Source organism: Tenrec ecaudatus, chromosome 2 (genome assembly GCF_050624435.1).
Source record: "Tenrec ecaudatus isolate mTenEca1 chromosome 2, mTenEca1.hap1, whole genome shotgun sequence".
NCBI lineage: Eukaryota > Metazoa > Chordata > Mammalia > Afrosoricida > Tenrecidae > Tenrec > Tenrec ecaudatus.
In genome coordinates, this window is record NC_134531.1 from 73,670,069 (window position 1) to 73,694,754 (window position 24,686).

The 24,686-nt window shown below is 43.7% G+C and overlaps 1 protein-coding gene across 1 annotated transcript in view; it reads left to right on the forward strand.

Annotated features, from left to right (window-relative positions):
* Nucleotides 1–15,840, forward strand: part of AGGF1 (angiogenic factor with G-patch and FHA domains 1) — a 42,299-nt gene extending 26,459 nt beyond the window's left edge. The window contains exons 9-14 of the mRNA XM_075541197.1: nucleotides 2,013–2,114; nucleotides 2,952–3,117; nucleotides 4,444–4,526; nucleotides 7,832–7,959; nucleotides 11,215–11,314; nucleotides 14,787–15,840. Coding sequence (XP_075397312.1) covers nucleotides 2,013–2,114; nucleotides 2,952–3,117; nucleotides 4,444–4,526; nucleotides 7,832–7,959; nucleotides 11,215–11,314; nucleotides 14,787–14,987 — 780 coding nt within the window. The 3' untranslated portion in view covers nucleotides 14,988–15,840. The remainder of the gene's footprint in view (nucleotides 1–2,012; nucleotides 2,115–2,951; nucleotides 3,118–4,443; nucleotides 4,527–7,831; nucleotides 7,960–11,214; nucleotides 11,315–14,786) is intronic.
* Nucleotides 15,841–24,686: the final 8,846 nt, after the last annotated feature.

Sequence of the window (24,686 nt, forward strand, 5' to 3'; positions counted from 1 at the left end):
AACCTTAAGGTCAGCAGTTTGAAAACACCGGCTGCTCTGTGGGAGAAAGCTGAGGCTCTCCTTCTGTAAAAGGAGTTACCGTGTCAGAAACCCATAGTGGATGTTCTGCCCCACCCGATAGGTCCCCAACAGTCAGAGTTGACTCTGATAGTGCGAGAGAATATATTCACAGAATCTACTCACTAACGTCTTTGAAGCGCTAAAGTTTTAGCTATCAAGATGTATATTTACCTAACTGCTTTGTTGTTGTTGTTAGGTGCCATCTTGCCATAGATGAGTGAGTGCTTCCAGGACTGCATCAGTTAGAATTCTGATTAGTCCTGGATCCTAGTTTTCACTAATATCGTCAGTGCAACTTGGACTTCTTCCTGACCATTTGTCCTTGATTATAGTCTACCTCTTGAAAGTGGTGGAACATCAGCCAGCTCTGTTTGGGACAGGGACTCGCGCGCGCGCGTGTGTGTGTGTGTGTGTGTGTTTCTTGTATCATTCAATATCTTGCTCACAGTCAACTCACTGCCACTTTATTGATTCCAACTCAAGCTTGATGATGATGATGTTCAGCTGGCTTCTTTCACCGATCATTTTAAGATTCATCTATGTTGTAGCATGGAGCAGCACCTCGTTTTTCTTGCCAAATAATATTCCATTATATACCCATGATTCATTATCTTAATCTGTCAATTGATGTACATTTGAGTTTTTCTACTTTTCACTTACGAATAGTACTGCTTTCGTTCACAGCTTGTCATGTGGATGTATTTACTTCCCTTGGGTATATACCCAGGAGTGTCCTGTGATAAACTGGGTTGTTAGGCTTTGGGGTTTTGTTTTCTAAAATATCTATACCATTTTACATGCCTAACAGCATTTTGTAGAGGTGCCATTTTTAATTAAATGTTTCTATAAGTCTTTATTCAATTAAATACATTCATGCTGTGGATATGCCCAGTGCAAAACACTCTGTACTGTGTGATAAACTTGTGTGACATACACCTATGAAGAGACAGCATGTAATGTGTTACAGCAATATAGACAGTGTGGAAAACAAACAAGGAGTGATGGGACCTAAATATTGAAAATCTAGAAAATTCTCTGAGAAGTTAGCCTGAAACATTACCTTTTATATTAAGAAGAATTTTAATGATATGGGAAAATAGAGGTATATGTTGCTTTATATCCATTATGCGTCCAGTGAACTAGGATTTGTGTGCTTTGAACATTGTGTGGACACCTGTGTCTGGAACACTGGACTCCTGGGACCACTGGCCCAAGGGCTGTAAGCGTAGCACAGGGCCCTGTCAGCCCCTGCCACATCCCTCAGGCCAAGGCGCCACTGAGGCCTGCCCGACTATAGCCAGTTTCTATGCTAAGACATGGCAGAGCACAGGGGACCTGCCTGAGGAGGAAATGTGTGACCCGAGGGGCCAAGGGCTCCCTAGTCAGGGCTGGGGCACCCAAGATAACATACCTTCCCATTGCCACCCGACATAACCACACCAGGCAAAGTATGGGAACTAGTTCTGTCAAGTCTCATGAGCGGGGTGGGGGTGAGGGGTGGGAATTTGGGCCTGGGCCTCCATGCCTCAGAGAAGGAGGCTTCTGGGCTGCTCACAGAAGCCACGCCGATGTCAGGCTGCCACCTTGAAACAAGTGACATCTTGGCACTCAGATACCTGGGCCCACAGGTATATATGTAGTCAGACAAGGTCCATATGGATGTTAAGTGATGCATACCTGTATGTACATTGGGCAGGGAGTAAAAATCAGACATAATCACAACCATGTTAAAGAAGTAGAAAACAGTACATGTACTAAATTCATGACAATTCTAGTGACTTTTCCATTTAGATTCTCTAGTCTCATTTCTATCAGAATCTCATTTTTGTGTTTAGGGGGAAAGGTATTAAAACTATTAAAGTTAATAGTTCGCCACATATTATCTTAAAGAAATTGGACATCGTTTTTAAAAAAGAAAAATGCTTTATAGTTCCACCATCTCTTTTTCTAAGTTCCATGCAGAAATTCATTTTGACCATGACTTGCAAAGTTATGTCCTCGTGGATCAAGGCAGTCAAAACGGCACAATTGTTAACGGAAAACAGATACTTCAGGTGAGTACATAAATAGTATCTGCATAGATTTAAAAGTTGAAATGTTTCATTTTTTTAAGCCATTAGTATAGATATCACTTAACTGGACTAATGTGCTACTTGGAAGGGAAGTCCCAGAAAGGGACGGTTCACTGTTGAGTTTTGACTTCAGATTATATACCTGGGCCTTGTTCTGAGCTCTCGGTGCATCTTAGACCTACTCAGACTTTGTCTCTTAAGATTTGTTTTAATGGGAATGTTGCTGACTTGGAGACTCCTTGAGGGAAGAGCTGTGTCTCTCTCCTTTTGTAGTGCTCAAAGGAGAGGGCCTTATAATTATCATCAGCAGTGAAAAAGAACTGAATTACCAAGGGAAAAGAGGGAGAGCTGTACCTGTACCATGTCTTTTTAATGCAGAGACCATGCAGTAGATGTTTAATTACAACCCACACAGTCCCCTCACATAGCTTCCCGTGAGCACTGTGTGGGTTACAGGCATGTGGGCATAGTATATGCAAAATAACACGATATTGCTTTCCTTTAGCGCTTTATCTTTATAACAGGCTACTGTTTGGTAATAAAAGTGTTATTTGAAGTATTAGGCATTTCTAGTAGCATTGCGCCTTGAGACAGAGAAATAGGTAGACTTGATAAGATGCCAGTTATGAAATGCCCAGTTTACCTCTCTTCTCTGATCGTAGAGCATTTTCTATGGATTGTCTGTGAAGTTGTGGGAGTTTAGGCATGTTTAGACAATGTGGATCTATCACTAAAAATTGTTATGAAGAGACATGACTTAGAGTGGACACAAAATTACAGTTCTATATTAAAACTATCTTGTACTGTCTTTCCCTGTAGCCAAAAACGAAATGTGATCCATACGTACTTGAGCATGGAGATGAAGTGAAAATAGGAGAGACCGTACTGTCCTTTCACATTCACCCTGGCAGTGATACCTGTGATGGCTGTGAGCCAGGGCAGGTTAGAGCTCACCTGCGCCTTGATAAGAAAGACGAATCTTTTGGTATGTCTGATATTAGACTGTGCTGGTGTGATTCCTTTTTTTCTCTAATTCACTTGAGTATTATAAACTATTTTAGACACCAGCTGCATATCTAATCCAAATAATACTCTGTAGAGAGATATTCTTACAAAGCTTTCCGCCAGTATCTAATTGATAGTATAATGAGATACATTTATTTGAGTGTATGTTGCCAGTTAGACTATTTGTCAAGTGACATGGATTTGGAGTTGTGACCTAGGGAAGTTGATTATGACTCTTCCATGAATCCTGGGAGCTGGAGCTCACCTGGTCTACCGCGTTTCCCTTTGGCTCAGCATTTTCACCTTTGACAGGTGCAGGGTCACCACTTCCATGTCATCCATCTCCTGTGCTGACAGGTGTCCACTGTACGCAGCTGCTGATTTTCTCAGGTTTTAGTGTAGTTAATGTTTCCATACGATAATATAGCTCTGTGATATTAGAGTCTGAGGTTACATTCTGGCAGGAAAGGGTACTTGTTAGCTTGTTTTTGCCAACCCAGCTTCATAGCTCTTAAAGCAGCTCTGCAGTGGTCCTTCAACAGCCTGACTGACACCGTTATCACAAGGCTCGGTTCTCTCTTCTGATGTATTCATTGACTGCCAGACACCATGCACAGCTCTGTTCTAATGCTGTGTTCACTTGGGAAATGATGGGCCAAGGCAGTCAGGGTTATTGACTGATGTGTTTGTTGTCCTTCATAAAATTCATTTTGATAAATTGGCTGTTACTTTCTGTAATAAATAAGACTGTAAGAAGTTTATATGCTGCCTTCAGTCCACCCAGCTACAGCTCCTAAAATTTAAACAGATAATTTTGAACTAGGAGCAGATAGTGTTCACAGCATCCCCTCCTTTATTTCTAGTAGAAATGTCTCTGTTTTCTCAGATTATAAAATGAATATGGTATATTATGATAACATGAACCTAGTATTCTGTGATTTTTTTCTTTCACATACCTTTCAATATTTCTGCACATGGGATTCTAGTATAGTAATAATGTTGAAAACATTGATCTGTTTGAAAAATTGAGCTGCTTAGTGTTCATCTTTCAGTCTGTCCTGTAATTTTTCTCGAATCCATTAGATTGTGGATTTGGCCTACTTTCTTCCAATAGGGTTGATTCTCAGAATGCTGATAGCATCTTCACATCCCAGAATCCTCTTGTATTCATGTTTGTTTGAACTCCTGGGCAGTCATCACATGGACCATTCATGCTATTTGTTACTTTAAAAATTATTATTTCTACAAAATTTTATCAGGTTAGTGTGTTTTTCGTAAACTAAATTTCTTTTTTTTTTTAATTTAGTTGGTCCAGCACTAAGTAAGGAGGAAAAAGAGTTGGAAAGAAGAAAAGAATTAAAGAAAATACGAGTAAAATATGGTTTGCAGGTAAGAATGTTAAATAATGCTTCCCGTGTTAAAGTATACATCTGGTTTTGAGTAAAAATGCCTTCTGATAGTTTTGAAATTTATGTCATCTTTATTAGTTATTTACTGTTCCAATATTTGTAAGATAACAGCTGTTAAAATTAGAGGAGAAAAATTAATTTACCTATTAATAATTCCTTATTTTTGAATAACTATTTCTGCCTTTGAAAAACCTACATTAAAAGAATACTTTTAAAGAGCATAGCTGGACAACTAATATTACCTAGTTATATTAGGACTAATTGTAAAGCTTGTGTAATTAAGACGCTGCCCTAATTAGCATAAAGATAGGCACTTAGATCAACGTAATGAATAGTGACTCCAGAGAAAGGAAAAAAATTGAGCAGCTGATTTGAACAAAGGCGCAAAGGGGATTTTAGTGTCAAAAGGATAGTCTGTTTCAACAGATGGGAACAGAAAGTTAACTTTGTTTTTTAGAAAGTGAACTTTGATTCATACCTCATAACATATGTAAAAAGTCAAAGTTCATCATATTTAAGGTTAGATAGTATTTTTTATGGATAAAACATGTATAAGAAAATTTTCCATTTAAATGTACGAGTTCAGTGGCATCAATTACATTAATCACCACCGACTTCTTCCAAAGCGAGTTCATCATCCCACACAGGCTCTGTGCTCATTAAGCAAGAGCTAAGCTACCCATTCCCCCGACACGCAGTCTCTGCTAACCTCTAATTACACTTTGTGTCTATGAGTTTGTCTGTTCTAGATTTTACATATAAGTAGAAGCCCTTTCCTGTCAGACTTACTTCACTTAGCATGTTTTTAGGGTTCATCCATATTATGTATCAAACTTCATTCCTCCATGTGGCTGGTTAATGTTCCCTTGCATGAATATATCACATTTCATTTATGCATTCAACTTTTAATTGATATTTGGGTTGTTTCCAGATTTTGACTATCGTGAATAACACTCTTCTAAGCACTCAGGTGCATGTGTCTTAGTCCCTGTTTTCAGTTACTTTGGATATATGAGGGAGTACCCCCCCAAAGCCGGACTTAAGCTAGGTGGAGCGGAGCTCTTATACCACGCTTTTTTCCAGGGTGTTTTTTGGGGGTACCCCCTTATGTAAATAGATTTGGGGCCACACTTAAGCATAGCCCTAAGCTAAGAATAATTATTTCTTATGATATTGCCCTACTCAATTCTAGTCCTCATGCAGAGATCACTGAAGGTATGGGTGTTAGGACAGAGTGTGGTGAAGAAAGCAGAGATGCCTGGCTATCAGAAAGAAAAGCATCTGTATTCTTAAAGACTTGTCTTAAAACAAGTAATCATATATTTGATAATGTACAAAGAACTCTCTAAACTAGTTAATGAGAAAACTCAGTTTTTAAATGTGCAGATGATTTGAACAGACTTCACCAAAGAAGGTACACAGATGTTCAATATCATTAGTTGTTAGGGAGATGAAGCTGTCTGCTCCCATAAGAATTTATAGCCTTAGAAATCATGTATAGGGTCCCTGTGAGTTGGAATTGACTTGATGGCAGTGGGGGAGTTTTATATAAAGAGACGATAAAACGTTTTTTTCCAAACTATAACAACATTTTTGTAAGATTTTCATGGAGGAAAACTGTTAGGGTATTTTTCTAATGTTTTATAAGTATAAAGTATAAAATCATGTGTTGCTTACTTTAAATGAGGAGCCCTGGTGATGTAGTGGTTATGAATTTGGTTGCTAACTGCCAGATCAGCAGTTCAAATGACACCAACTGCTCCACTGGAGAAAGATGAGGCTTTCTACCCCCTAAACAGTTATTGTCTCAGAAACCCACAAGGACAGGTCTGTCCTGTACTGTAGGGTTGCCATGAGTCAGAATTGACTCATTGGCAGTAGTTTTACCTTAACTTGCTCTGTCAGGCTACAGATTCTCTCTGGGTGACTGTCATATGTACCCTTATGTAAAGGTCACATAATGATGAGGTGGAAGGGAAGCTTTGTCTGAAAGCTCCCAGCTGGATTGACTCTCTTCTGTGCCCAAGGAGCCCTGGTGGCATTGGTGGTTACTCATTGGGCTGCGAGTCACCAGATGGCAGTTTGAAGCCACCAAGCAGCCCCTCCATTGGAGAATGCTGAGAAGATTTACAGCCTCGGAAGCCCCCGGGGAGCAGTTCTGCTCTGCCCCAAAGGGTTGCTGTGAGTCAGAAACAATGGGATGCAGCGGATAGGGTTTGGGTCCTTTTGTGCCAAGGAGCCATCCATTGGTGGTGGTGCAGTGGTCAAAGCATTGGGTTGCAAACCGAAAGGTCAGCTGTTTGAACCCAGTAGCTACTCTGTAGGAGAAAGTTTGTCCACTTTCATAAAGTTCTATAGCCTTAGAAACCCTTAGGGGGCAGTTCTGTGTCCTGCATCAGATTCTGCTCACAGCGGTGAGTTTGCTGTCATGGTTTCTTCTGTGTCCCTGCCACAGCGGGAGTATGTATGCCTTTATTGCTGACCTAGTCAGGCTGTCTCACGCTGAAGGGTGTGTGTGCCGTCCCTCGTGGGGGCGGGTAAGTGTCGGCTCCACCACCTGACGTGACTGACCTGAGGCCTCACACACATGGCACTCTCAACTATTTGAGTCACGAACGATGTAGAAAAGCTATTATTCTTAGATTTGGATTCTTTCTTTCTTTCTGTTGTTTATTAAAAACCACAAGTTTTCCCTTCCCCAAGGCAGTATCAAACTACTTTGGGTCCTTTGGAACTTTGTTTCATGGAGAAAAATTGAAATGACTGTCCTTTTAGACTAGCAAAGGGCGCCCTTTAGATTGCTTTCCAAAGCCTTCTCTTAAATTCTCTCATTCTTTCTGTTCTAACCTTTGAAAAAAACAGGTGAAAATGGATTTTTTCCCCAACCCTAGGGGTTTTGCCTGTTCAGGAGCTTCAAAAAGTTCGTGGGAAAATTGCCTTGTCATTCAGTTCTATTTTTTCCATGAACATTTTTAAGCCCCTTCATATTTCTTTGAATATTAATAACACAAATGAAAATGAGTATGCATTAAGTTAAAGTCCACGAAGATCCCACCGTATTTTCTTTTTACAATTCATGTTTATGTGTGATTCAACTTGAAATATTAATTTTAAAGTAGAGAATAAAAATAAGTCAACAACATAAGGATCTTGGTTTATATTATGGCTTGATTGATACTGTTGTTTATATAAGCCACATGGAACCATATTTACTAATTAAGTATGCAGAAACGACATTTTTCTTCATCAACTCCCTTCCTTGATGGGTATTTTGTGTTTGTGAAGAATACCGACTACGAAGAGGAAAAGGCATTAAAGAATCCCAAATACAAAGACAGAGCTGGAAAGCGGAGGGGGCAGATTGGGAGTGAAGGGACGTTCCACAGAGATGACGCGCCTGCATCTGTTCACTCGTGAGTACTCGTCGACAACTGCTTCGAGCATCGTGTTCCATTCTGTGGTCTCTGACGTTCAGTAATGCATGGTTGAGGGCAATCAGCGTGTTTACGCCTTTGTCTAATATCACAATTCCTTCATTCTCTTGAAAATTGCTGAACAGACACTGGTATGCACTTACGTAACCACATCTCTATGTGTATCACTGTAGCCATTAATTTGAGTTGACATCTATAGTCGAGATTTTCTAGTAAGCTAGGCTAGTAAGAATTGGTATCAACTGATAGTTTTTTATTAGCTATCAGTAAAAACTAAATAAGTAAAAACTTTTTAATACTCTAATACTTTAGGTGACCATAAGTACTATTTTTCTCACTTATGTTTTTTCTCTCTTAATTATAACGTGTTCTTGAAAAACCACCACAATGTGATCTTGAGACTTGTGCCACGATCATGTTTGTGTCTAATCATACATTAGCTTTTTTTCTTTACAGAATATTAATTCTGGATTTAATTAAAATTAAATCTGTCAGACAGAACAGATAACTAATTATAAAATTTTAATTAAGTTTCATGTCATTTATTTTAAAATGCAATATAAAAAAACATTTTAATATCCCTGAAATTGATGGCATTTTATAATGATAAATGGGCGCAATTTTTTCTTCTTGGTACATAAAATAAGTGGTGTATTTTACAATCACTGGAGTCAGAGTTGATGCAATACAGTACACTGGATATACTTGTGACTTTTTTAGTCTAATATTTTTTTGCATTTCTTATTGGAGAATGAAGACTGCCTGTGAGTTAAACTAGAATGCAGAAAGAAAAAATGAGAATAACCAGTTTAACAAATTACGTAGAATTGAGAATACAGTGATAGGACATCAAATGAAAACACCCCTCAATTAGCAGCACTTAAAGCCTAAGACAAAATGCAGACAGTGTGTTTTTGTTTTCGCCTTTTTAATGTATAGCTGGTGGCACAAACCAATAAGCACTGACCAGTCCACCCAGTGCTCTGAAGGAGAAAGACATGGCAGGAAGCGTCTGTGCAGACCACTGTCTAGGAACACCTGTACAAACAGGCCTGTCGCCTGCAATCTCTGTGAGTCGGAATGGACTCACCAGCCTAGCAGACAGGAAATTATACACATCAGAAGTGTCTAGCTCAGTGACGTGTCACAAAATTAAAGTTAGCACCACAGGATCCTCTTCTCCTGTGCACCCCTTTTCCCATCACTCCCTCTCTCCTCAAAGGTAACCTGATATTTTTTAAATCATTTTATTGGGGGCTCCTACAACTCTAATCACAATCCATACATACATCCATTGTGTTAAGCACATTTGTACATGTGTTGCCATCATTCTGAAAACATTTGCTTTCCACTTGAGCCCTTGATATCAGCTCCTCATTTTCCCCTCCCTCCCCGCTCCCTCATGAACCCATGATAATTTATGTTTTTATTGTTTTGTCATATCTTACCCTGCTCGACGTCTCCCTTCACCCACGTTTCTGTTGTCCATCCCCCAGGGAGGAGGTTATATATAGATCTTTGTGTCGGTTCCCCCTTTCCACTCCACCTTCCCACCACTCTCCCACGACTCACTACTGGTCCTGAAAGAATCATCTGCCCTGGATTCCCTGTGTTTGCAGTTCCTATCTGTACCTGTGTACATCCTCTGGTCTGCCCAGATTTGTAAGGTAGAACTGGGATCATGATTGTGTGTGTGGAGGGGGGAGCAGTTAAGAACTAGAGGAAAATTATATGTTTCATCATTTCTACCCTGCACCCTGACTGGCTCATCTCCTCCCAAGACCCTTCTGTAAGGAGGTATTCAGTTGCCTACAGATGGGCTTTGGGTCTCCACTCTGCACTCACTCTCATTTATAATGATATGATTTTTTGTTCTTTGATGCCTGATACCTGATCCCTACCATACCTCGTGGTACACAGGCTGGTGTGTTCTTCGTTGCTTCTGAGCTAGATGGCTGCTTGTTTGCCTTCAAGCCTTTAAGACCCCAGAAGTTTTTTTCACCACATTTGCTTGTGCACACCTTCGTCTTCAGTGATCGGGAAGGTGGGTACCCACTGATAGGATTTTTTGTTCTTTGATGCCTGATACATGGTCTCTTCTACACCTTGTGGTCACACAAGCTGGTGTGCTTCTTCCATGTGGACATTGTTGCTTCTGGGCTAGATCTAGATAAGATAGGCCAAATGACTAGTCTGGAGGAGAAAACAATGGGACCCATAGTTCCGGCGGGGACAAGACAGAGGGGGAGGCAGGGGAAAGAAGTTGATGGTGACCAACCCAGGGACAAGGGAGCAACAAGTGATACGAAATTAGTGGCAAGGAGTGTATGAGAGGACTGCCTGGTAGAGATTCAGCAAGGGCAATGTAACTGAGAGAAATTTTTGAAACCCAAATGAAAGCTGAGCATGATAGTGGGACAAGTGGAAAGTAAAAGGAAATATAGGAAAGAACTAGGAGGCAAAGGGCATTTATAGAGGTCTAAATACAGGCATCTATATATGTAAATATATTTATATAGGATGGTAGGGAAATAGATCTATGTGTATATATTTATACGTTTAGTATTAAGGCAGCAAATGGACATTGGACCTCCACTCAAGTACTTACTGAATTCAAGAACACTTTGTTTTATTAAATTGGCATTCCATGATGCTCACCTTCCCGACACGATCACTGAAGACAAAAGTGTGCAGAAGCAAATGTGGTGAAGAGAGCTGATGGTATGGTGCCCACTATCAAAAGATATAGCCCCCCAAAAAAGATACTGCGTCTGGGGTCTTTAAGGCTTTCAAGTACACAAGGTAAAAGTCAGGACTTTTAACAGCCATAAACTAATGTCTCTTATTTGTAAATAAATACGTGAAATGATTCCATATCTCTTTTGGGTTGTCTTCTTTGGGTCAACATTATTTTGATAGGTGTAGTCCATTTTTGTTGCTATAGAATACCCTGTTGTGTGAATATATCAGTCAGTCTGTGTTACCGCTTAGACATCTGCTTGTTTTCAGTTTGTGGCCATTTTTGCTGCAGAAGTATTCCTTTACAGATTGTCAGGTGCACGTGTGCCTGCTTTTCTGTTAGGTGTACATGTAGGAGTGGAACAGCATTTGTGTATCTTCACCTTCATTTACGTAAAGCCTAACGGTTTTCTAAAGCTCTTTTAAAATGTATTAATGCTTCATCAGTCATCCAAATGCTTTTTTAAAAATACATTATCTTACTTTTTCTTAAAGTGAAATTACTGACAGCAACAAAGGCCGCAAGATGTTGGAGAAGATGGGCTGGAAAAAAGGAGAGGGCCTAGGAAAGGATGGTGGAGGGATGAAAACGCCGGTAAGGCCTGCTTGTCTTTCTCCCCTTGGTGCTTTCTTTGAACGGACGTTCACTGGGTGCCTGCTGGGTGCCAGGCACTGTCCCGGGTACTGGGAATGCGGCAGCAAGAAACACAGGTGCTATGACTTGATGAGATAATTGCTCATGTATGTTTGTGGTAGTTGTGTGTCTCTCACACACAGATAGAATAGTTGTAAACTCCGTGAGCTCAGTCACCATCCTTGTTTCTGCTTGCACATGGTGGCACACAGGAGGGGGCTTCAGAACGTCGGGGAAGGTTCCGTTATTTTGTAATTCAACTTTCCCACCAGTGTTTTGAAGCTCCCCACATATTAGCCCTTTTGCTGGTTTCGGTCCTCTTAGGACTCCCTCTGTAGAGCTTTGCCACACTGAAGCTGGGATACAGCCAAATCCAGTGCCAGTGAGTCGGTCCTGACTCGTGAGAACCCAGTCGCACAGACGGGAGCCTCCTTTAGGGTTTCTGAAACGACGTCTTTGCGGGAGCAGACAGCCAGCCTCCTCCTCCTGCAGAGTGCCTGGGGGGCTGGAACACCAGCCCAGCCTTTAATACACTGCCCCATCAGGGCTCCATGAAGCTAGAGAACGTAGGTTTTATTTTATGAGCCAAACATTCTCCTCATTGTCCTGGTGGTTTTTAAGGATTTCCTTTCTATGCCTCTTATGAAACACAACAGGAACAACTTCCGTGACAATGGGAGAATTGGTATTGGGTGCAGAGTCAAAACAGGTAACAAGCAGTGGAGTCTGCCTGTGGCAGCTGCTGTAGAGCAGACCCCAGCGTCTGGGTCTGACACCATTCCTATCCTAGGTCACCTCCTGGGCTGTTGTGATCCACAGGATTGTCTTGGCCTGATACTTGGAAGGCCTTTGTTTCCGTGGCAAAGTGATTAAGTGTTGGACTGCGAACCACAGAGTCAGCAGTTTGAAACCACTGGCTGCTCCTCAGGAGAAAGCCCACGCTTTCTATTCCTGTAAAGAGAGACAGTCTCAGAAATCCACAGGGGTAGTTCTACCCTGTCCTGTAGGGTCGCTGTGAGTGAGCATTGACTCAGTGGCAGCAGTTCGGTTTTTTGTATTTTATTTTGACACCAGTTCCCAAGACTGACTGCTAAAAAACAAAGGTCCAACATGCCCCGCCTGCACCTTTCTACCAATTCCGACACCAACTGCCCTCCTATAGCACTCTGTGTGTGGCTGGCTTCAGTAGAGTGCTGAGGTGACTGTGCACAACGCACAGGGGATGCAGTTCTGGGGTTTACTAGGAACGCCCTACAAGAGGCAAGTGCTCAGGATATAGTGCATTCAGAACATTTTCTTCTCTGCTGTGCCCACAGGCAGGCCATTCTTTGTCCCTCAGCCTCTAGGCCGGGACTCTGCCCTGCTCAGGCCATATACAGAGCTTGTTTAGGGCTGACAGTAGTGCCCCAAGGTCATGCTACTCAGCTATAAACCTCAGCTTGAAGGCCCTCAGCTCCACGTCCATGGGTCAGCAAGCCTAGTTTCCCCAGTTACCGTAAGGGCCCAAAGGCACCCATTCCACAGGCTTCCTGCCCCAAATCATCCACCTTCGCGTGGTCTGGGAAGTCCACTGCTCTGGCTCCTGGCTCTGCTGCCGTTGCTTTTCTGCCGTCACAGCTGCCTCCTGGATCTCTCAATGGTCGTCAGACGACCCCTCCCGCTGAGTGGCTCGTTTTATACCTAGCAGGATGGCAATCAAGGTAACCCTTAATAAGCACGCATAGCTGAATGATAATCCAATCAGTGTCTTCCCCCACCTAACCAAGACCCAGCAAGTAAAATAGGTCACCTTGGTGGGAGTAACAAAGACTATGACCAGAAGAGTCATCTTAAGTAATTCACTGTGTTGTGGTCTAGAAGGCCCCTTGGGACCCGTTCAGCACCACAGGCCCATGCAAGGTTCCACTGACAGGTGGTGGCTGTGCATGCTGTACCCTGGTTGGGATCAAGCCAGGTTCACCCACGAGGAGGGAGAGAATTCACCAGTGACCCACCACTGCCCCTTGAAAACACTGTGGTGGCATATTCATCCTGTAGTCCCGTGGTTAATAATCCAGAGTTTCTTTCATAAAAACTTTAAAAAAATAATATTACTTAAAATTCTCTCTTGGTGATGAGTTTAAACTTAGAGAAATAATGGATGAATCGGTGCTGGTAATATATATATAGCAATTTTCTCGTTTTTTTATAGGGTTACCGTGGAAAGAATATGGGTCCTGTAGTCAGCCCTAGGGAACCCTGATGGTGTAGTGGTTGCAAGCTGGGCCGCTAGGGAGAGATCAGCAGTTCAAAACCAGAGCCCACTCTGTGAGAAAGACTTGGCTTTCTACTCCCGTGAAGAAGTATAGCTTCAGAACCCTCAGGGGCAATCCGGTCTTGTCCACAGGGTACTGTGCGTCAGCATTAACTCAGTGGTAGTGAGTTGTTGATTTGAGCCCCGCCTAGGTCATACGTTGTCAGTTATTCTTAGTATAACTTAGGGCATTGTGACCTCCCGCTTTCTTATGTAAAAGGGGGATAATAACTGATGGTTTAGGGATGGTCACACTCTGAAGTCCTTAGCATGGTGTCTAACATCCATCAGGCCCGCAGTAACTGGCAACTTCCTGTGTCTTAAAATAATGGCATCCCTCATCTTGGCTATGAAAATAAAGTCATGTTCTCTTTGACTTTTACTGTTTAATCTGTGCATTTAATTGAGTATAGGACCAAACCCAGGGCCATTCACTCCGTTCCAACTCGTAATGAATGACCCTCTCTAGCTTTCGGAAGCTGTCAGTCTGCATGGGAGGTAAGGACAGCCTTAACTTTCTCCTATAGAGTGGCCAATACGTTTGAACCATGAACCTTGCAGTTAGCGACCCAGGGCTTAGCCCACAGTACCACCAGGGCCTTGAGTATAGGACCAAATTCACTACCCTTGAGTCAGTTCTGACTCATTGCAATCCTATAGGACAAGGTAGAACTGCCCCTTTGGGCTTCTAACACTAATTCTTTACAGGAGTAGAAAGCCTTGTGTTTGTGCCAAGGAGTGCCTGGTGGTTTCAAGCTGCTGACCCTGTAGTTGGCAGCCCATCCCATAATCCAGTACCCTGCCAGGACTGCTGTGTGGGACATTGCATCACTTCCGGTTAAAGTGTGATGTTCTGCAGTGAAATTGGTGGTTTCTGTGTAAGGTGCATTGTGTTGTCTGCTGCCAGCTGTTCTTAATGACTGACCAGCAGGACAACGTAGAAAAGGGAGTTTAATTGACATATAATATGTGCCCTACTGTATATAGTTTGATGTTTTTGGCAGGTTTGAAGTGTTCTTGGAGCTTTTTGTTTGTTTCCTCTTTTAGCTGATAATCAGAATTCTAGCTCAAGGTAGAATGCAGTAGGCTGCAATGTGCTGAGACTTTAAAATAGTTCTTCTGCTCAACTTTTGGAAACAGATCCAGCTTCAGCTCCGGCGAGCGCATGCAGGCTTGGGGACAGGGAAGCCATCCTCGATTGAAGATGTGCACCTTTTCCAAAACAAGAGCAAAAAGAACTGGGACAAAGCCCGAGAGCGGTTCGCCGAGAACTTCCCAGAAACTAACCCTCCAAAAGATGCACCAGGATCCATGCCTTGGGTCAAAGGGAGTATCGAGTGAAGGCCAAGCAGAACAAGTTCAGACTTTTCCAAAGAGTTTGGAAACACCCACTGCAGAATTTTGTCTTCGACAGGCGTCAGTGGCACCAGGGAACCATGGCATAATTTACACCCTCAGGACTCAACGTGTGTAATAAATCTGGTTTTGTTATATTGGTAAACTTTGCAGCCTTTTAAAGCATTTTTTAAAGAAAGAAAGAATGATGCTGTTGTGGACTGACTAAAGTTCACAGGTCATGGACGAGTTTATCAAACCGTTCTTTGGTCTTGTCATTTACATCATCTACAGAAACAAATATCCATGGAGCAAGCGCTATAGAGCCACGAGCGACTTAATGTACATTTGTCCTGTCTCATATTTGTTACTGTAAGATGCACAACAAAGAAACAGCTGAGGTCAAAAAACAAACAAACGAGAGTTGTGACCATGTGCGTCTTCATTTCTTCCCTTTAGAACCTAGGTCAGACGCTGGGAATTTGGGGTAGCGCTGTGTCCATTTCATTAGCTCGAAATAACAAGCGATTTCACTGATGAACGAATGATCAGGTGACATGTAGAAAACTAGTGCTTTATTTTCTTCTGTGAAGAATCTATTTGTATCATATTTTAAGCATTTACTTTTGGTTTGTTTCATAGCTGATGCATATTTAGGTATGGACAGCGGAGTGCAGTATTACAATAACTCACCATGCTGGCATTTGTCGCTGTGATCGCCCCCATTGCTGGCAGTGGGGCTGTGCCAGAGAAATCTGATTGCTCGTGCAAACAGGTGACCAATCCAGGGCCTCACACCCAAGATAGTTATTGCAAATGTACTCAAATGCAATAAAAACATCTTACAACATTAAAAAAAGTGTGATTTCATTGAAGCAAGGATTTAAAGGCCAGCGGTCCGTTTAGAACTTAGTTGCAGCCAGCATGACCCTCTGTAAAGTGCTGGAGCTCCGTGCCGCAGGCGCAGGTGGCCCTGGGGACAGATGCCGTCAGTGCGCTTCTGCTCCGCGGGAGTTCTGGCAGTGGGTTTAAGCTATAGCTTTACCTGACTGTCAGAAAGAAATATCCGGAAGAGTAAGGGAAGGAAAGTTCTGGAGAGGGAAAAAAAAAGTGCCTTGGGAAAACTAATTCAGAAAGAAAGGTACTGCCTTACAGAATGTCCAGCCAAATTTTACAGAATCTTTAGAAAGAGGAACAAGACAAGGTCTTTCTCTGTATTCTCCTGGATACTTGTAGCTACATACCTGTTAGGAGGTCACAAAAATGCCCACCACCCCACCCTCTTCTTTCTTTAAAATAGAAAAAAGTACATTGTCATGGGTCTAAATTTGATTCTGGTTTGGTACTAGTGCCTTTAGCAAGGGCTTCAAAAGTTGGTAGAAAATTCCATTATCTACTCTGTTTTTCTACCAGCTACATTTTGAAGCCCCTTCACAACATACAGCTAATAGCGTGATAGGAACCAGGAGCGCAGTTCCTGAGTCGGCTCCGACTGCCATCATGTCAGTGTGGAAGCGTGCTCCATAAAGGCTGCAGTGGCCTGTTTGGCAGTCGTCAGCCCAGGCTTGCTTCTGAGGCACCTCTGGGTGGATTTGGATTTCCAACCGTTTAATGTAACAACCAAATGTGTTCATCACTTGCACCACCCAGTGACTCATATAATACAAAATTTTGATGTCAAGCTGATTGACTCAGAACAACCCTGTACGGCAAAGTAGAAGCAGTCATGTAGTAGGTTACGTGTTGGACTGCTAACCACAAGGTCAGCGGTTTAAACCAGCTGTTCCTTGGGAAAAAACGGAGCCTTTCTGCTGCCTTGTTCTATCGGGTCGCTCTGAGCCAGCATTGACTCGATGGCAGAGGTTTTGTTAGAATTTTTATTCTGCAGAGTATCTAGTAGATTCTACCTGCTGACCTTTCTGTTCGTAGCCAAGCACTTTGTCACTCCTTCCTGTGATTATAGAAAACCCAGCGCACTGCCATTGAGTTATTCCAGCTCCCAGTGCCCCACTGTATAGGACAGTGTGTGTCACTCTGGGGCGTCCAAGACTAAAGCTTTCGGGAGCAGGCAGCGTCAGCCTTGTCCTGGAGGAATGACCGAGGACTCCAACTCCCACCATCCCATGAACAGCCCAGCCATCAAGCACTTTCATTGTCACGGAGGACCCCCAGCACGGGGGCTCGTATACCGGTCTGTGATGGCTCCTGTTTTTATTGTTAGTTACTCTGGTGTCCATCCAGACTCACCGCCACCCTGGGGACAGCTGAGCTGCGTGACAGGTTTTCCTAGAACGTAGTCTACGGAGCAGGCCCTCCAGTCTTTCCAATCAAAGTAGCAGTGGCTCAGAACCAGCAGCCTCAGCAGCAGCAGCAGTCTTTCCTTGTGCCACCATGGCTTCACTGGGTTGAGGGACACTGTTTCATTGTTTTCTATTGTCAAGAAAAGGGACCCTAAACTTTTTTTTTTTTACAAAACAACCTTAGCACCTTCAAGGTACTCTCCCTTAATACTTTTGTCAAAGGTACACCATGGGTCCTCTGAGGTAAGTGCAATCCGCACGGCAGGAATGAAGGAGTAGACACTTACCTCGCAGTACACAGGTGAAGGCACAGGTGACTGGGAGAGGTCAGACCAAACCCAGGGAGGTGCATGTGAATCCACTCTAAAGTTAAAGGGGAAGGGAGAAGGAGGAGGGGTAGAAACTGAGATGACATGGGGTGGGGGGACAGGGCACTAACCTACCCAGGGGGAGAGTATTGGTATGTCCCCACAGAATTGAAATGTGCATAGAGACCCCACCTAGGCGTGCCAAACCAGGAGGGCAACATAACACGCCGAGGTCCATAAAAAGACTGGACTATAGAGCCAGCCCCAACCAGAGTCAGCCTGACCCGCACCATGGAAGGGTGTGCCACAGGGAATAAAAGACCTCCTGGTGGGGAAAGGAACCAACCTACTGTACCCAGACAAGCGGAAGCAAATGAAGGGGGAGGAAGATTGTGGAGCACACCCAGGCCCACCAAGCCCTGAGCACAGTAGCCCCGCGCAGAGCAGCCAATGCACAGAGAGGACCATATGGCCGGCCCCACTACGAGACACATCCTGCACTGACCCATAGCCATACAAGGGACAACACTGGAGACTGGGATTTGTGCCCAAGCTGACCCCACCACACCGAAGCAAAGCACTAAGGGCCTGCAACAGAACAGCAAGGGGAACAGAGCAAGGAAGTCCTGAGGGAGTATCAAAAATAGACTTGGGCCAGGGCATGGCACCTCATTACACCTGACCAGAAAACACCCCTAAAGTTCAAACAGGCCTTGAACTATTTCCAGGCTTTGATTTTTTTGTTTTTGATTGTGTGTGTCATTGGCTTTTTTGTTGTTGCTGCCCTTGTTTTGCTCTTGTTTTATGTGCATGTTATTATCTTTGCAGATCTATCTAGATAAGATAGGCTGGAGAAGAAAACAGCAGGCACGATGGGTTCCAGGTTGAGAGGGGGAGGCGGGGACATTGGAGAGAAGAAAGTGGTGGAAAGGAAGTGGTGTTAACCAACCCAGGGGCAAGGAAGGAGGGAGTGGGAGGACTGGTAAGACGTGATCGAGGGCAATGTAACAGAAGAATTACTGAAACCCAAATGAAGACTGAGCATGATAGTGGGACAAGATGAAAGTTAAAAATAGAGGAAAGAACTAGGAGGCAAAGGACAATTACAGAGGCTTAAATACAGGCATGTACATATTTAAATATATATGATAATGGGGAAATAGATCTATGTGCATATATTTATAGGTTTAGTATTACGGTAGCAGATGGACATTGGGCCTCTACTCAAGCACTCCCTCAATACAAGAACACTATTAAACTGGCATTCCATGATGCTCACCTTCCCGACAATCGCTGAAGACAAATGGTGTGGTAAAGAAAGCTGATGGTGCCCAGTTATCAAAAGATATAGCATCTAGGGTCTTAAAGGCTTGAAGGTAAACAAACGGTTATCTAGCTCAGAAGCAACAAAATCCACATGGAAGAAGCACACCCACCTGTATGATCACGAGGTATTGAAGGGATCAGGTAGCAGACATCAAAGAACAAAAAATCATCATTGTGTGTTCACCTTCCTCATACAAACACTGAAGACAAATGGGTGCGTAAGCAAGTGTGGTGAAGAAGGCTGATGGTGCCCAGTTATCGAGAGATAGCATCTGGGGTCTTAAAGGCTTGAAGGTAAACAAGCAGCCATCTAGCCCAGAAACAACAAAGCCCACATGGAAGCAGCACACTTGCCTGTGTGATCACGAGATGTCGAAGGGATTCAGGTATCACCAAAAAATAAGCATATCTACGTGAATGAGGGGGAGTGCCGGGTGGGGACCCAAGGCCCATCTGTAGGTAACAGACATCCTTTTGCAGAGGGGTCTTAGGGAGGAGACAAGTCAGGATGCAATGTAGCATCAATGAAACACAACTCTCCTCTAGTTCTTAAATGCTCCCTCTCCCCCCACCCTGCACCCCACTATCATGATCCCAATTCTACCTTACAAATCTGGGTAGACCAGAGGATATACACTGGTACAGATAGGAACTAGAAATACAGGGAATCCAGGACAGGTGAACCCCTCAGGACCAGTGGTGAGTAGCAAGGATGGAGGGAGGGTGGGGTAGAAAGGGGGATCGGATTACAAGGATCTACATATAACTTCCTGGGGGATGGACAACAGAAAAGTGGGTGAAGGGAGACATCAGGCAGTGTAAGATATGATAAAATAATAATTTATAAATTATCAAGGGTTCATGAGGGGGGGGGCAAGTGGGAGGGAGGGGAAAAATGAGCTGATACCAAGGGCTCAAGTGGAAAGCAAATGTTTTGAGAATGATGGCAACAAATGTGCTTGACACAATGGATGTAAATATGGATTGTGATAAAAGTTGTACGAGCCCCCAATAAAATGATTTAAATTAAAAAAAAACTTTTGTCAAATCTGCCATTCTAGGAAACATTCTTCAAACTCATGTTCTGGATGGCTGACAGCACCTCCCTCGTTTTTTTCTTCCCCTCTTCTAAGTCATCAAATCGCTGTCCTTTCATGTCCCTCTGCACTTGCAGACACACAGGTCACACAGAGCGAGGTCAGGTGAGTCAGGTGCGTGGGACAAGAGAGTCTTTTTGGCCAAAGACTGGTGCACTGAGATGGCTGCATAAGCATGTGCGTTGTCATGGTGGAAAAACCAGACTCCCATCTACCACAAGCCAGGCCTTTTTGTTGTAAAGGGTTATCCAATCTTTTCAGAACCTCTAAATAGAAAGCTTGATTAACAGTTTGACTGCCTGGAACAAAGTCCAAATGCACTACAAATTGACATTTTCGTCCATTTGGGAAGTTGACTGACGTCCAGAACGAGGTTTGTCATCAATTGACATTTACCTTTTTTGAAATGAGAAAACCACTCAGCCACTTGAGTTTTTCCCATAGCACTGTTCTTATAAGCTGTGTTCAACATCACAACAGTGTCTGCGACATTTTTCCCAAGCAGGAAACAAAATTTCACAGCTCTACAATGTTCTCCTAAATCAGACATCCCAAAAAATGAAGTTTGAACGAAACTGCTTTTATGAAAAAATTCACTGTGACCAGAAAGAACCTTTCCAGGCAACGCCACTGGGTGCACACTAACTCAGAGTGAAAGGCTGGATGTTCGCACAGTGTGAAAAATGCATGCTACGGGAAGCTCTGCTCCTTCCAGCGCATTTCTGTTTTTGGGGGGTACCCCCCTCATCTGTGTGGTATTTGCATTACTGTATATACTCTAGTATAAGCTGACCTGAATATCAGCCAAGGCACTTAGTTTTACCACAAAAAGCTGCATAGAAAATGTGGTGAAAAACTCGGCTTCTACACAAGTATATACGGTACTCCTTTGCTGATCGAATGTCTCAGGGCTACCCTATAGGGCGAATGAAGCCGTGAATGAACTCCTAAGTCTCTGCTTCTGCAAGCCAGGAGTAATATTTTGCATGTCTTTCTTGGATAGCAAATGGGGAAATATATAGAAAAACAGATTACGAACTGTAAAAAATGCAAATGTGAGTTGCTTCTAAAGATCTAGAAGCATAGATTTGAATTATGTACAATGAAGATATACAGAAAATTGTTTTATATCTAATATTTTCAACTATAGTCACAGCTATCAATTTACTAATTCAATAGCTTTTGGTATGTAAGTGACAATACAAGTTGCTGAATTTTGAGAAATCGAACACCTTATATTTTTTGCCAGAATAATGAGAGGCTGGCGAAATGGAGCAGAGCAGAAGAAAACAGCATTTGAGTAAAATAACAAATTGTTTTCTAGCATTAAATAGCGGGAGGAAACACCTTCAGAAAAGGAACTTAATCTTATTTTTCCCCTGAGCTCTTTTGAAACTAGTTTTCTTTCTATTGTTTCATTTTACTCATGATCCGGATAATAATAGCTCATTACCGCTCCCCCTCCCCCGACAAATCCTATTATTCACGTGAAAGTTGATTCCTTCATGGCACTCTCCATATTACCCAAAAGATGAGGGAAAAAAATCTCAGGGGAAAACAAAAGGTGTCGGCATCTGTGTACAGAAGTCACCGTATATCCACTTGCAGGACAGAAGACTGTCCATACAGGAGCAAGACGCTATTTCTGGATCCAACACCCTAAAGATGCTCTTGGGAATTATTGAAAATATTTTCCCCAACATCTCTAATGTGCTGGTTATATGTGTAAAGTGTCACATATCCTGATCTGAATCTTTGATCCCAAACATTTCATTTTACTTTAGAATTGAATATTTTTTTTACTATTATTATTTAGTTAGGATTTTATTTAAGTATTTTCAAAGAACTTTTTTGCATAATAACAGTTATCTAGAAGAATTCTTTGGGGGGGAAGAATTATTATTACATTAGCTTTGATTTTTGAAAGTGTATTCATATATTAATTTTATAAAAGCAACATAAATTTAACCTGTCAAATGTTTAAGACAACATGTTCTAAGGTTATCAAATCTAAACATTAGTACTGTATTTAACAACCACTTAGGATTGATAAACAACCATTTTCTTTTATCAGGAAAGGAGGCGCTTACTTAGAAGTGTTTACCTCAGACCTCTCACTCATTAGCCAGAAGCGCATCACCCCCACCCCCCATAGCTGCAAGGAAAGTGGACAAGAAATAGTCAAAAGGATGGTCGTAATCAGCTTAGATCAACCACCAGCAGGGTGGGAGCATGTTGTCATGGATGTTGAAGGAGCAGATAACTCCCCTCAGGGGGAGCTCGGGCTTTGTGGCCATAAAATGAACAATTGTCATGGTATACACGAATGTTCTCATCCATTGGAGGCAAGGAGAAAGGAACCCTCTCGGACAGCCTATTCTCAACATCTCCTAGCTTTCACTCGGCCTTTTTCAAACACGGCTATTTTGCTATAAAGCTTCTAGTGAGGCTGCTTCTTCAAAACCCTTCAGTGGATTTGTCACTGACTCAGCAAATCCAGGTTTCCTGGCACGCCATGCAACTGTGGCTGTTACACAAGAGGTTCTCCTCCCCCTCGCCCCCTTTTCTGATTGTAGGACACAACCCTGCAGGCATTATGAAACCCGTGTAGAGAATTGGCATCTGTGATTTGGAAAGCAGATTTAGAATAAAGCGCACAAAGTGCATGGAATTGGGACTGCTTCAGTACTGGGACACGGAACTAGAAGATACTGGAATTGTTCCGTGAACTTTCCAGAGCCCCCTTATAGAACCTTACACACCGGTTGTCATAGAAACTGTATTGCTTTCTTACTGTGGCTTGTGGTCAAAACACTTGGAGAGCCCCACGGCGCGATTCAGATCTCGTGTCGCTTCCGTTCCTTCTGCCTTCCACCAGCCACGTCACACGCCACGTCACACGCCACGTCACACGCCACGTCACACGCCACGTGAAGCCACGTCACACGCCACGTGAAGGGCCCCCAGACTCACTTTCATGCCTTCCAGCGTATGAGGGCGCTTCAGGGAGCAGCTTATGGGAAAAGACACTGGAATTCTTTTATGCGCTTTTCGAAGTCCCCCGATGGAAGCCAGAGAAGGACGTCATGCTCGGTAACGTGGAGGAGCCTTGACAAGGAGGAAGGCCCTCCGTGGAAAGGCCGTGCACAGTCAGCGGCTGCAACCATGGTCTCAAGCACAGGAACGGTTGTGAGGATGGCGCAGGTCCGGGCGGTGTGTCCTGCTGCTGTGCACGGTCGCTAGGGGTTGAAACCCCCTCCATGGCACCCAACAACAACAACAACATATAAGCCACACACAGTGCGAGATTACACGCTGATACCGCAGTGAGCAAAACCAGGCAGGGCTCCAGCCCACAGAGTGCTTACGAATCTCGAGACACAATTACATGACATGCCCAGACTGATGAATGTGTGCTTGTGGCTTGAGATCCGTAGTCTAAATGAAAGAAGAATTTTCAAGAACCTGTCTCCCAGCCAGTTACTCTAGTGTGGAGAAAAAAGTAGACATCCCTGCAGACTCATGTAGATGAGAAGGATCTGTCATTAACTAGGCAAACGAGGGAGGCGTGCAGAAAACGCATCCTCGACCTAGCAGCAGGTGATCGCGGAGGAGCCTAGTGTGGGATGGCAAGGCGGAGTCACGAGCTGTGAATGCAGGGACCTGTGTGTCTGTCGCCGCTGAATCTCGAGAACTTAGCACAAGGCTGCAAGTGTGGCAATGCTCAGGACCTGTTGGGGTGGCTGGAACAAATCTTGGTGGTGTGTCGCTGCTGTGGTAAGCACTTCATGTCAGACTCCCTGAGTCTCTGCCAACTCATGTTGCTTCACGAGGGTGGCGCAGAATGGTGCGGCAGGAAGATCATGGGCAGGAGGATGGAGTCAAGTGGATCCAAAGTCCCTGGAAACATGGCTGGGCGGCGACAGGTGTCAGGGCCAGGCGGCCCACGTGGGGCCGTGGAGGCAGGCAGAGTCCCAGTGAAGCCCCAGGGAGGAGAGAGTCCTTCACTGTTATGCAAAAGGCTCAGACATCAAGGTGTCATCAGGCTGTAACTTGATTGACAGGTTTGACTCCACCCCTAGCCAGGAGTGTCTAGCTGATGTACTCCTGAGCTACCACACCCCTTTTCATCCCCCAAGAGTGGTTAAGACCACTAACCTCAGTTCAAGTGACAGCTCCACCCTTTTTGCGCTGAATGTGTTTATGCCTCGCTACTGCCCCGTCGCCATATAACCACTGGGCAAATAAATGAGCTACAAGGCCCATGTGACACTTAGCACTGTCTGACACACAGCACCCCCACGAGTGCTGGCGATGATCACTGCCATTATTGTACTGCATTCAGGACCAGTGGCGTCACTGTCAAGAGTAGACTGCTGGAAGGGATGTGAAGGCTACTGAAGTGAAGGGGGCAGAGGAACGGGGCTGGCACCCAGGTGGGTCATCTTCATTCCCCAAAGTGAAGATGATGTGTGATACAGTGATCGGAGAGCTTGGCTGCTAGCCAAAAGGTTGGCGCTTCGAACCCACCAGCTGCTCCGCAGGAGAAAGGGGCCAGTCAGCTTCTGGGAAAGCGACAGTCTTGGAAGCCTTGCCAGGCCACGCTTGTCTGTCACGCAGGATCGCTGGGGTTTGGAAATGACTCAGTGGCAGTAGGTTTGGGTTTGTAGACCA